General features: G+C 44.6%; 1 protein-coding gene across 1 annotated transcript in view; it reads left to right on the forward strand.

Moving 5' to 3' along the window:
* The first annotated feature begins 3,710 nt into the window (after positions 1-3,710).
* LOC146208668 (medium-chain acyl-CoA ligase ACSF2, mitochondrial-like) overlaps positions 3,711-14,204 on the forward strand; it is a 52,130-nt gene continuing 41,636 nt past the window's right edge. The window contains exons 1-9 of the mRNA XM_084595883.1: positions 3,711-3,941; positions 7,670-7,838; positions 9,098-9,226; positions 9,804-9,857; positions 10,681-10,799; positions 11,723-11,770; positions 11,897-12,014; positions 12,088-12,183; positions 12,570-12,718. Of these exons, the coding sequence (XP_084452009.1) occupies positions 3,823-3,941; positions 7,670-7,838; positions 9,098-9,226; positions 9,804-9,857; positions 10,681-10,799; positions 11,723-11,770; positions 11,897-12,014; positions 12,088-12,183; positions 12,570-12,718 (1,001 nt within the window). The 5' untranslated portion in view covers positions 3,711-3,822. The remainder of the gene's footprint in view (positions 3,942-7,669; positions 7,839-9,097; positions 9,227-9,803; positions 9,858-10,680; positions 10,800-11,722; positions 11,771-11,896; positions 12,015-12,087; positions 12,184-12,569; positions 12,719-14,204) is intronic.

Here is a 14,204-nt window from a genome sequence, read left to right on the forward strand (position 1 = left end):
AGAATACACCTTCACCATCACTTATAAATCTGGGCGAAAACACCTCGACGCTGACGCCCTCTCCCGCTGCCCATTGCTACCTACTGACGCGGCCCCACATACGGTCTCCTCTCCCTGCTGCCATCCGAGTCAGCCTTCTGCTGGCCACCTGAATGTAGCACCCATCGCTATAGCTCCACTCGAGAACAATGCTGATTTCTGGTCCCTGCAGCTGACTGACCCTTACTGCCGCACAACCATCGCTCGCCTCCGTGGAGAATCAGTTGTCCCAAACAGTCGCTTGCGCCGTCAGCTTCGTCGGTTCCGATTTCACCATGGAACACTTTACCGCGACGTTTATCACCCTACGGGTCAACGCTGGGTACCCGTTGCCCCTCGCTCCCTTCGTTTTAAAATTATGGAGGCTTACCACGAAGACCCCACTGCTGGACATTTAGGCCACTTTAAAACTTACGACCGTATCAAGAGCCGCTACTTCTGGCCTGGGCTTTCTGCCAGCGTCGCCAAGTACATTTCATCATGTCCGTCTTGCCAGCATCGCAAGCGTTCAACAGCCCCTCCTGCTGGCCTACTGCAACCTCTACCTTGCCCATCTGTGCCTTTTGACACGGCCGCCATTGACTTGTTTGGTCCTCTCCCTTTGACGTCAGACGGCAACCGTTTTGTTGTCACTGCCATCGACCATCTAACGCGGTACGCTGAAACCGCACCTCTTCGCTCCGGTGCCGCCTCTGAAGTCGCCGATTTTTTCCTGCGTGCGATAGTTTTGCGTCGTGGTGCTCCTTATATTCTCATTAGCGACCGTGGAAAGACATTTCTTTCTCAAGTCCTTGAGGAAGTACTGCGCGCAGCCAACACCGTCCATAAGACTTCTTCTAGCTACCACCCTCAGACCAACGGACTCATCGAGCGGTTTCATCGCACTTTGTCCGACATGATATTCATGTATATCGCTCCTGATCACCGGAACTGGGACAACGTTTTACCTTTCGTCACCTACGCCTACAATTCCGCTGTTCAGCGCACTACTGGTTATAGCCCTTTCTTTTTAGTTTATGGCCGTCAACCATCGACAGTACTGGACACTACTTTCTTCTCTGCTCCCTCTACGTCTGAATCTCTGGGCGAAGAGTTTGCCACTCGTATGGCTCAGTGTCGCCAACTTGCCCGTTTGAACACTGAAGATGCTCAACAAGAACGCAAAGCCCTGTATGATCAACGCCATCGAACTCCCTCCTTTTACCCCGGTGATGTTCTCCTGTGGACACCAATCCGCATTCCTGGCCTGTGTGAGAAGTTTCTCCATCGTTACATTGGCCCTTATACAGTACTCCAACAAACGTCTCCGGTGAACTATCGCGTTATTCCCTCGCACACCGTCGCAGATCGACGTCGTCGCTCCGAAGAGATCGTCCACGTCTCGCGCATGAAGCCCTATGCCCGTCGTCCCTCATCCCTGTAATCAGCGACCAGGGTGGCCGCTCTTTTGTCGGGGGGATTTGTGTGAGCGCAACGCGTGAACTTTCACCTCTTTCATCTGTATAGATCCATCATCATTATCATCATCATCGCTGACTGCTGCTCGGAGCGTCGCGCGCTGTGTGCCAGCTGGTTCTGGAATAGAACAGACGTTTTGTGCAAGTGCTGTCTCACAATATATATATATATATATATATATATATATATATATATATATATATATATATATATATATATATATATATATATATTTAAAAGCTCAAATACTTTCAAGAGCGAGTGTCTTGCTACCCGAACTTTTTACCCGCATATTTCACGCGTTCATTAACGGGCGTGTCCGCAAGATGCGCTTCTCAGCACGACCAAAACAGTTATTTACGTCTGGTCGTAACAGGTCTTCGCTTTTTGGTTGATGTTTTTCCTTCGCAAAATCCATACACACAGCTCCAGGACATAGTGATATCTGGCACACTGCGTGTACACACGTGTCCCTCGGAGCGCGAAAATATGTGGTGTGAAAACCATATAGTCGCAAAAACGCAGCAGCAGAAAACACAAATGGAACGTTTCTGTTTCCAACATTCCAGCAAAAAGAGGAGTTTAAGTGATAAAATCCGTGTTCAAATATTTACTTTCTAAAGGCGTCTGGCGCAGCAGAAAAAAATTTGGTTCAGATGGCTTATTATACATTCGTGACGAAAGAGAAGACAATGCCTCATTATAGCTAAGTCTTTTGCTCCTTTACACTTACGTGACTTCCTGCATGTCCGTTTATTGCTTTTTGTAGTCGGCATATTCAATTTCAAGAGCTTTATTACTATGAGCCGTTTTTTTTTTTCTCTTTTTGCATTCTTCTCTGCTCAAAGTCATTCCTCTATATGGATCACCACGTGGATTTTAGCTACGACGGCGCAATAATTTATGATTAAATTTTTTTTCTCACCCGTTTCGATTTCGGTTTGAGCAGCTGAGAAATGGCTGTGATGTCACAGAAAAGTCACTCGCAGTGTGAAAAAACAGCGACGTCATCGCTGACTCTTCACTTGTAATCCCTGTTCGTAAGGCAGATTATCTTAGGAGTTGTAGTGAATTAAAACAACACAGGAACGATTACATCACTGTTCCTTTCATCTCTCACGTGATATAGACGTGCTATGACGTCACAGCCACCGTTCGGCTGCTGAAACCAAAACCGAAACAGCTGAAAAAAGAAATTCGATTATAAATTATTCGGCGTGGTCGCAGGCGAATATCATGAGCTGATCCGCGTACAGCAATGTCTTACGCATCATTAGAAATAATAAAACTCGAACCCAAAAATTAGGTGTCTCTACTCCTTCAAGGAACTCGCATTGCATTGGCGCCAGCTCTGCCTCAGGGTAATATTAAAATCAGTGGTTATAGAGGAGCACGCATCCGCGCTGTGTCAAAGCCACACATCGCATGTGCCATTTAAATCAGCTACTTTCGGAGTACTTATAGGTAAAGCATGTTTTTACTAGAATGTGAGCCTCTGTCAAAAATGCGGTCCCATATTTTTCATGGCCCAAACGGCTGACGGCAATGGTTTTTACGAGGGGAGGGGGGGGGGGATGAAAACATTCAAGCGCTTCTGGGCCACTGAAGGTAGCCTGCTAATGACATCGTGCCGACACGCTCTGTACAGGTATAGATATGAGAGGGCACACAAGAGTGCGTGGTCTCCACTCTTTCTAAAGCACTGCCACCGACAGATGAAAGAAATCAGCGGTAAAGGCCCGTGCAAGGTTGGTCGGGTGCCGTTTCTGAACATGCTCTCGTCTTTTGATGGTGGCAGCGATCTCCGAAATGTGAAGGCCACGCGCTCCCGTGTACCCTTTCCTATTGTATCCAGCTGTACTACGCAGGTGCGCTTGATCGAGGGCATTGCTCCCGGAAGCTAGTACCTGTGCCCTGGGTGTCAGCGCCCTGCATAAGTGCTCACCCCTGTACAAAGCGCACACTGTTGTGCTTCGCCGGCGGCTGCTCGCGTACCCAGCTCGCTCGACAGCTGAATTGTGAAGGCCGCTCTACGACCGCGCTTATCCAACACCTCTTATGGCTTATCCAGTTTATCACGCCGCCACGCACAGTCTCCTAACGGTGCACACACAAAAGTGTAGCCCCGCCCCTGCGCAGCCGAGTGTTCTTGGGGCCTGCGCTCCTTATCACGTGTCGCCACCATCACTTTTTGCTGTCGCAGTTCCGCAGATCGCATTTGGCTGGGGCTAATGTCCCTTTGTTTCCCGTCGGGCGGACCAGGAGGGGAAGCCCGTATCTTGAAATAGGTCAGAGGGCGCCGTGTTTCAGCTGGATGCTTGCGCGATGGCGGTAGCCCATGTTTGTTCCTCGACAACGCTGAGAGCCTTGTCGGACTTGCGGCGTCTGTACGCACGTTTCGGGGTTCGCTCTACGCATATCAAGATCCTTGTTAGCGGCCAAAGGTGAGAAGTAACATCCCACAATAGGAGTGCTCTCTGAGGTCGTTAGCTTAGAGCGACGAGGTGCGTCGCGTTCTTAGATGGGAAAGCATGCGTGAATTAAAGGAGCGATTTCTACTGTTAATTAAAATGAACATCTTTGAAAATTAAAATAGCAAGCGAAAGTGGGGCGCTCTGTTCTTTCTGCTCCACTGTGGAGTGGAAGCAGTCAAACCTCACGGTTGCTGAGCTCTGAAGTTGGCTGTTCTCGATCTCGGATGCGACGGCCGTGATTCGATGGAGGCGAAAAGCAAGCTTCCGCGTACCCCGCGATGTCAGCGCACGTTTTTAAAAATCCACTGGTGTTGAAATTAAACCGGAACCCTCCACTACGGCGCCATTCATAGTCGATGTTTATTTTGCACGTGAAAACCCTTATTCTATGCACTTTTTGTACTTGTTTCTTTCTTTGTAGCGTGGGGAATAATATGCTTCAGCCGTGTAGGGTATTCGCCGTTTTAATTGAGGCTACTGCTGGGGGGATGATTAGGAAAATTTGTTTCAATGATAAACTTTTGTTTCCGGGTTATTGCTCGTATTATGATTGAATCGTGTTTGATCGTTTATGTAGCCAGTTGCTTACACTCGAAAGCCTAATATAAATCATAAGCAAAACAGATACCATCAGCTACTTTTCGCTCGACGTGCTGTCTTCTGAAATTAAAATGAACAGCTTTTTGTGACGTTTACTGAACTTAACACGGGAACCCGACGAACAGCAGAGCGCAAGATTGCATAGCTTCGTCTAATGCGGCTTAGTTTGAAAACTGCTTAACTTATGGAACTAAGACAAGCATAATTTAGCAAAACTCCGTTACAAAAGCTCTCTCGGGGAATTAATGAAACTATTTAGCACGAAAAGGCATGCTCATAGTACACTATCATATCGGAAACCAAACTGTCTACTTGCCGCGATACAGACTTGAATTGCGAAACGATGGTGATACGTTATCCCTCCCTTAACGGGACACCAAGCGCATTCAATTTCAATTTATTTCCATGGAGAGGTTGATGTCGTACCCAGTTACATTGTTATGCATGATGCACTTCACTCTCAGCGTGTCTGCGGTGAAAAGAATAGCTAGCTGATTTGCACTTTAATCAAAGAACAATTAAAAGATTTCGCAGTAGTACTGTCATACGGTGAGATAAGGGCTCCCGCGGGCACTTGATGATAGTCGACTATCGCTTGATTTCATATCCCGGCACTTGTCGACGTCCCGCGCTTATCTCGAAAGCATCTGTTGCTTTGGTGGGGTCTTATTACAATAAACGTTGCAGAGTGCCCATTTTGAAGTTTAAATTATGTTTTTTTTTTCTTCGTTTGAAGCTTCGACACATGTGCAAGAGCGCTAGGGGCACTTTCCCGCCCCTGAAAGGGCCAGTATATTCAGGAAGACACGCGCTCCTTGGAGGGAAGTCAGTTGAGCAGTAATTGAACCGTCCATAGGCCAGTGGCCTATTATCTTACTTCACTACTAAGAGATAGGGTTGTGCACGTTGGCGATGTTAGGGGACGTGTCACGTGAGTTGTGAACCAATCCTGTTGAAAATATACAGTGGATAAGTTTTATAGAATGTGTGGCTTCTAACCCTTTAAAACCGGGTCTCAGAGTCCGGAAAAGCGTTCTGGGCTATACGGTCAGATGTAATGTATCTTTGGCTATGCCATGAAAGGGGCCTCTCCTGCTTCTAGCCATTTCCATGTTTCTTTTTTCGTTGTATCTCTCTGCTGCAAATTTTTGTCAAGGGCCTAAAATTGTCGTTATTGTATATTTCTGTCCATAAAAATTCAAGTATGACCCTTCATTCTTGGCATAATATGACTCATCGCTACACTGTCTCCGCACCTCTGATGCAAGGAGAAATCGGTGAAGTCCTTATCATCGTCATTAACGCCGCTCAAATAAAGCTTTGCTCGCCGTCTCCCCATCCCCTCTTATTTTTTATTTTTTTTCAGATCGTAGAAAGATATCCATATAACGCGCAGAATTTTTTTCCCCGTTTCTTTGAAAGGTTTGGTAACTCGATTCGTGAACAGTGGTGACGAAACAAAAATAACACTAACCTAAAGGTCACTTGTCTTTTTGAACGAAGAGATATTGTTTAAGTGAGTGAGGATTATGCCTCTCTGTAACAGCTTCTCCAGGGAAGGGGTTAGATGTCGACAAAAGATGCCCACCAACCACTCAATGTTTATACTGTGGCAAGCGTATCGTTCGCCATACGCCGATCGCTGTTGATGATGCTCTGCTTCCCCGGCCATCTCGTATTAGATATCACTGCAACTTCTTTCGAAGTCTATGGAGGATTCGTTGCGCTGCAGGCGAGCTCTTTATGAAGGTAGACAGCACTAGATGGACAACAAAGGAATCACAACTGCGAAGTCGGCATGCACTATAGGACATTTCCTTCTGAGATTTACGAGGCTATTTTACGCAACTTACTATAGTTCTCATCTCACTGCCACAGTATATAAAGCAACAACAATAAGTATTTCGAGAACACACCAAAGCCTTTGGCATTGGCTTATGGCGACTGGCCAGCAATACGTGAGCAGGCGTTGGTTTTTTAAAGCAGATACATTTGGAACTTTCATATCATTATGTTTACTATTTTTTCTAATTCTGTATTTTATTGGAACATAAATCAAATGTGGAGATGTAACAGGTACAGAAAGGTAAGGTAGAATGTTGGGCGAGTTGGTAATTAGACATGATTGGACAAATGCACTGGGCTAAAAGAGACGATGACGAAACACCTAAAGAACTAGACAAGCGCAGAACTGCGCTAGTCTAGTTCTTTAGGTGTTTCGTCGTCGTCTTTTTTAGCGCAGTGCATTTTTTTCAATCAGGTACAGAAAGCAAAGTATCTTAGTGGAATGTATTTACAGAAACATATCTCGCTTGCGTTCGTTTGTCTTTTTTTTTTTTTTTCATGGTGGTTGTTTTATAGCCGCTTAGAAGTTTGAAAGGCATCCGTGCATACATATCTGTCTCGTCGTTAAAAAGACCTAATAAGTTTGGTCCTGAAATCTTTTCATGTTTCGTGCTGGTCCACCGGTTTTATTGACGTGACATTTGAGGCCATTCACGGCTGGCTAATCCGGGGGACTTCTAATAAACATCCACGTCACTGCACGGCCCTTGGCCTTTATTGGTCATTGTTTCGTTTTAAGACAACTGCCATAGCTTTGCCATCTGTAAATTATGTAATAGGGAGTATGCATCTACGTCATAGTGGCGGCGGCATGCTCCGCCGCGAGGGGTTAGGGCGTTCGACTGCTGTGCCCGAGGATGGGGGTCGAATCCCAGATGCGCCGGTCCATTTTCGATGGAGGTGAAAAGCAAGGCGCCCGTATCCTGCGCGATGTCAATGCACATTAAATAACCCCAGGTGGTCGAAATTTAGGGAGTCGTCCACTACTACATCTCTCATAGCCTGAGTTGCTTTGGGACATAATCTCTGTAATTCCCCATAAACCAAACCAAGGCAAAACCTGTGTAACACTGTTTTCGCATGACTAAAATTTAGCCATCATCATCTCCATTTTCTTTTTCTCTTTCTCTCATCAAGAGGCCTTCGAGAAAAATCAGAATTGCGTTGCATATGGCCCCCAAGGGAATGCTGTAAGGCAGTCGAGTCTTGTAATGTTTTCAGATTGCTATTCATCCCTTACTGTATCTTTCCAGAAGAGCCCTGAGTGGTCTCAGCTACCACCACACACCAGGCAAGCAACCCTTGCTGCCTTTAACGCTCGGCGATGTGGTCGATCGAGTGGCCGACAAGCACGGTGACAATGTGGCCGTCGTGTCCTGTCATCAGTCCATTAGAAAGACATACACGGAGTTCAAAAAAGACGTGAGTAAGACGGTCCCGTCCGACGTTGTCTTTTTTTTTTTTTTTACTTGCACTAATAACGAGTTCTTAATTTGAAGGAAGCCAACTATCGTTGAATTGTTTTTGACACACTAGCATCCTGAAGCCCCGTCAGAAGGAGAATGAATTGTTGGTAACGCAGCTTCTAAAGGTGGAAGTGATGTAACATTATAGCAAGTGACAATGGTGCCAATAAATTTCGATTTATCTTGGATTTCTTCCGTGTCGCCATTTCTCAAAAATTGAATAGCACCAAAGCGTCAAATAGATGACAACAACACGTATCCAGTTGGTCGTAGGCGGACATGTGTAGCTCAGTAAACACAACAATCAAATAATTATTCAGTCTCGTTGCGAAGGTATGGACCGCTTTTAATACTGTCGCGCTGCCCACCCATCAATGTAACCAGGTGTTCCTGTGAATTTTGAAGTCTATTTTCTGTCATGACAGCACCTATATTGATTCCTTTTCCTCACACGAAGAACAAAAGTGGGATGAAATTTGTATCCCCGTAGTGTTTCCTTCGCAGGTTGGGCTTGCCGCTGTATGCTAATGAAATGCGTCGTGGACAACTGCCGCTCATCTGTCGGTGTGGCTGTGTGATTGTCACGTGTTTCTACTTAGCGTGTGCTTTGCTATTCAATATTTGACCGTGGCAGCCACATTTCGGTTGAAGTTAATCGCGGAATCGCTAGAGTGGGCACTGTATTTTTAACTTTAAGAACAAGAAGCGTTGGAAAATAATGTGTAGGCGTATACGGCGGCAACCTATGCGGTGACGCGTATACCGCTTCGCGGCGTTAAAATGTAGTTTTTCCTCCCGTAAAATTGCCAAAGATAAATATTTGCATAATCCTGCGTTCACCCGAGCGCTCTTTATTCTGCGAAACACATGCGACTATGCACAGAAGAAGAGTACGTTTGCTTATGCTGGCGAAGCTTGAAGCGCAAAAAGGACAAGGACGTGAAAGAGACACAGGACTACACAGGACACTTCCTTGTCCTTTTTGCGCATAAGACTTCGCCGACATGAACGAACTCCTCCAACTAGCCTAAGAAACAGCCTTGTAGAGAGGATGTGTATTTCTGGCCTAATGCTTATATATATTTTTTTTTTCATGTCACCTTATCAACTGAATGCATACATCTTGTGAAGCTGCCTCGCGCAATAATATATTTTCATTCAGGGCAGGGGAAGTGATCCAGGCTCTTTACTGGCACATTCTTATTCGTTTCGCAGATCGACCGGTTGGCGGCCGCACTTGTCTCAATTAAACTTAGCGTTGGTTCCAAGATCGCGATGATTGCACCGAATATGTACGAATGGAGCATGGTCCAGTTTGCGACTGCGCGGGCAGGACTGATCCTGGTAAGGACTCGCTGTCAGCTCTCAGTGATGTACGTTCATCTGCATAACTTGCTGTGATCTGAGCTCTGTGCAGAGAATGACACCTGGTTTAGTTGTATTCATTTCTGGCACTTTATTTTTTTAAGTAAACTATCTTCATACATGTATAAATATGCGATACGCGATACCTTTATCTGTGTTCAAGGGCGTGAAACAACCGTTGTAGTTTTCTGAAACTGCTATAACCGGGATTTATTATTGCCCCATCAAAGAGATGCAGAAGTGATGGCAGGAATGACAGAGCGAAACTATTCGGCAGCGAGTCTGTGCTGATCGATAAAAAATGCATTTGCTAAATTTGAGCAGTTCTTATCGAATTTAATTCTCTTTTTTTATGAGCAACAATGTGTAATTTATATAGGCTGTTTATAGACAGCTACGCAATGTTTCCTGTAGCCCAGCGTTCGCAAAAAGATTCATTGCTCTGGAAAATTGGTCATTCGTAAAAGCTCAAGGAGAATTTATCTGGAACAATATGCAAAAAACTCTTTATTGAAAATTAACTGTTGTTACAAAGGTTTTCGCGTTTTTTTGGCAGGTCAATATTAATACAGCATATCAGGTTCCTGAACTCGAGTACTGTCTGAATTGGGTAAGCGGAGCTATTAAAACCTTTTTTTTCTAATCAACTAACTGCATTGCGTGTTCTAGCAGCGTGCACAAATGCAGTAAAATGTTTAAAGATAGTAGCTACTAATAAATCCACAAACCTCACAGCAGGTACTAATAAAGCTATATGTAACCTCTTCTGAGGCAACAGAAAAGGAACTCCATCTAATTTGTTTCCGGGTAGAAATTAGTGCGTCTCTTTCTGCCTATTTAGATATTCCTCTGTCAGAAATATACGCGTTTACATCTGAGAAACTCGATGGTAAATCTTTTATATACTCAGTATAACTTGTGACGCCAGGACAGAGCAGTATATTGTTACCTTGGTATGGACTCTGGAAACGAATAGAAGTCAGCGCAGACAGCTTGTCTTACACTTAAATTACTTTACATGTTCATAGCTTGTGTACCTAATACAGTTTGTACCTGTTATTAATTTCAAACGTTTTATAATATTGTCTCCGTTTACAGTGAAAGTCGAATACAACAATTTGTACATACAAGCGAGCTTGAATTGGTCGTTGGCGCGCGTTTAAGGTTTAAGAGCAGAATGGATTCAGTGACGGTAAGATAAACTGCGAGGTGAGCATATAGTCAAAGCTAGAGTAGCAATCTTCCTTATTATCAGCTGAGAAATGAGGAAATACTTTGATATATTTTGTATTTTAATGACGTAATTATGCCACCTTTCCTGTCAACTTCTTTACGCACATAAACAGTGTTCATGAAGACTTAGTTGCAGATGTTGGTGTGCTTAACTGCGTCGTTGTCTGATTTGTCTCAAGGCGTTTTGTGAATTGTCACAGACTGACTGCGAAGCCGTCATTTTATCGCAACGGTTCGCAAGACAGGACTACTACAGGATGCTATTGGAAATAGCTCCAGAACTCGAATCTTCAGCGCCCGGATATTTGAGAAGCGCAAGGTGAGGAGTAATTAATGAAAATATACACAAGAGCGCTTGGACCCTGGGCTTAAATTGGTCTAAGACCAATATACCACATTCAGCCTTTAAAAACGCTGCCATATTATTGGTTACCCTCATTCTCGATGCTATATTGGGTTGGGTATTGCATTCTCCCGCCCAAAATGCAATTTTATGTATCTATAGTGCCCATGAATGGTAGAAAGGCCACCACTTTCAGCACCAAAAGTTTTGAATTTCGTCCTTTATAAAGCTGTATATATGCCTACCGGGAAAACAAATGGTAAAATTTCAGTCAGAAACGGCTCTGGAATTTAATGACATTGCTTTCAAGTCATTTATACCACAGGTTTTGTACAATAGCGGCGTCCACATCTGTATCAATGACATTTTAAAAAGACATCTAATGTGGTACCTCAGTCTTTCCGACGTAAAAGACGACTGAAATGGTTCAAACAATTATCGCAAAGTTGAAAAAGTCAATAGTTGTCTGGAAAGATTCTTTCTTGCAAAATGGGTCGCGTCAAGCGGTAAACGAACGTTTACATGAACGAACGCGAAGCAGCAAGATAGGCTGTTCGCAAAATATAAAAACAGAATGAATGGCTTGTTTGATGGTTCAGTTAGCACACAACACGAAGTTACATGGTATGCAAGTGGACTGTCAGTCTGTAGGCACTTAAAGAACATTTGATGTTTATCCCGTGGTGCCGAAAATAGTTAAAAGCAGTGGCCGCATGATGAATTCTGTTCTTGAGTTCTTTAACAGTTATAAAATACTGATCGTATAACGCATTTGGAATGATGAATGGCATCATCAGGCGGCAATGTTAATTCGGCGTCTGATAGCGCTCTTATTCTTTTGTTCTCGCGTTTGGTCATTCACGTACCGGTCTGTCTGCACGTCTTGTTTTCTTTTTTAGGTTACCCAAACTCAGGCACATTATCTGCATTGGTGACGAACGAAAACAGTGAGTACGCTTTGATCTGCCTGTTGACATCCGTAGCGGTCGATTAATCGTAATTCTGATTCTGGCACTACTTCAGCAGTGGTAATCTTGTCGATAAATGTCGATACAATCGCATGTTTACTTCAGGGGCACTGTGTTGTTTGGCGACCTCATGGAGTCGGTTACGAACGAGCAGCTCAGGAACATGCAGGCGATTTCGTCGAAACTGCAGTTCGACGATCCCATCAACTTGCAGTTCACGTCTGTAAGCAAGCACGCATTCCCAACAGCGGCAACATATTCGATGCCTGTGACAAAGCTTGTTCTTCCTCCTTCAGGGCACAACAGGAAAGCCAAAGGCAGTGCAGCTTTCTCACTTCAACCTCGTCAACAATGCCTACTTGGTAGGCCAGAGATTTGAGCTGGACAAGGAGGTGAGGCCAGGTATCCCCTGTGTTACAGAGTAAGCTGAGCTTGAATGGGCAATTGTGAGCCTTGGTCGGGTTTTAGCGTTATCAGGAATGCAATTCTGATCGTACCCGCTACTGCGGCTCAGTGTATAAGGTGTTCGGCCATCGAACCTCGTGGGAATACTGAAGGCCCTAGTTATCTTTGCCTGGTGTGTATTCAGAGCGCTGCAGTGTCCTGTATGAGCAGCAGTAGTACGTGCGCATCGCAGCGTATTCGAACCACAGATCATACAGACTTAGTTCCTATGGCGTTTTGTTGTCAAGCAGTTTGGGAGTCCTGATGTTCTATTCCTTGTCTTTTACGAGTCGTACCCATCGCAGAGAATTCGGAATTGCCCTTGACGTTGCAGCCCCAGGTGACCTGCTTGAACGTGCCCATGATCCACTGCTACGGATGTGTCGCTGGCACTTTGGCGGCGACGATTTTCGGGTCCACTATCGTGATGCCGGCTCCCAGCTTCAAAGCGGAAGCCGCATTGGACTGCATCCACAATGAGAAGTATGTCTGGTGACAGGGGCAAATAAAAGGCATAACAGGAATTAAAAGCAGGCACAGTTTTCTTTTTCCTTCTGGATTGGTAATGACGTACATTATACCCTTCCATGAGGCAAGATGAAGTGATACAAGAAGCGCGGAACACAAGAATGTAATTCTTCCGTAGCACCAAATACGTTTAGAGGAGGTCGAAGACGCGTTTACGGTAAACTAGGTCTTCAGCCGTACAAATGGTTTGCTAATTATAACAGACTGCTGTTTTACTTCGGTAAGTCCTGAACTATAGTCGTATATAACTAAAGAACGAAACTCCAATTTCTTCTCAGAGGAGGTCGTAGAGGATCAACAGTTTGTCATGACGACGTGGCTAATTTAATTCTTGATTAATACTATTGTACCCTCCAGCTTCAGCAATTTCACATTAACAGGTCGAAAGCTATTAACTACAGGATGTGGCAGTCGGCCGATGCCGTTAGCTTCATGGTTTCCTTTCAGGGAGATCGGCCGCGCGGTGGATCGGTTTATATCCAATCACGTGCCGGGTATTTCACCTAAAGGTAACCAAGCTTTTAAGGAATACGAAATGTCCGAATCCACTGAAACTAAAAAAAAAAAAAAAGACTCCCGTCACGTGGCCTTTTTTTTTTTTTTGTTCTCAAAATTTAGCTATTCAGTAGATACTAAACAGCTATCTTCTTAATTACTGCGTTCAGGAATATACCGCTAGTTTGAGAAGTTGTGGACCATCTTGAAAAACGGTTGGCTGAAATTTTGCAGCAATGTCCAATTTATTTATTATAGATTTCTTTATCATTTCAATGATAACTTGCAGAAAACAAACGTTGCCACGTGGCAACGGTGATACTTCAGCGTCCCAAGGCGCGTGTCAGAGAACAAAATCTATTTTTCTTTGAAGGGCTTTTAGCGAAAGGGCTTTGCCTGTAGACTGGGCGTGATACATCCGTCAGCAGCACATGTATGGCACTTCTCTTTTAAGGCTACTTAATAAAGCTGCACTGATGGACATTGAAGCAAATATTCTACTCAGACGTTCTTTAAGACGTTCTGCAACTTCCTAATTGGCACTTCATTCTGGAAACCAATGCTAGCCGGTTAGCCTTACTAGTTAGTTACCGTTGGAGACCGAAAAACATTTCAGAGTAGTATAGGACACGTGACTTTCAGCGGCCCTCAGTAGGTTCCTCTGGGATATGATTATCAGTCTTTTTGATAGCCTGGTATGCTCACGTCTTTGGTACATTCCAAAATAGAATCGAAGTACATTTAGTTTAAAGAGTGTCTGCATGGATGTGGCTGAGAGTCGTAGTGGCTCAAGACCGTAAGGAATTAATGAAGCTTGTTCTCTACCGCTGTATGTAGTTCATTACTGGAAACGTTTCAATCCATATGCCGCCGCCTTATAATTAGGAATATGCGCTCTATACTTTCAGATCCAGTGTAAATCATGCCTGCTTGACTGGACCCATAG

This window comes from Amblyomma maculatum, chromosome 1 (assembly GCF_055883805.1).
Source record: "Amblyomma maculatum isolate TAMU_Amacu chromosome 1, ASM5588380v1, whole genome shotgun sequence".
NCBI lineage: Eukaryota > Metazoa > Arthropoda > Arachnida > Ixodida > Ixodidae > Amblyomma > Amblyomma maculatum.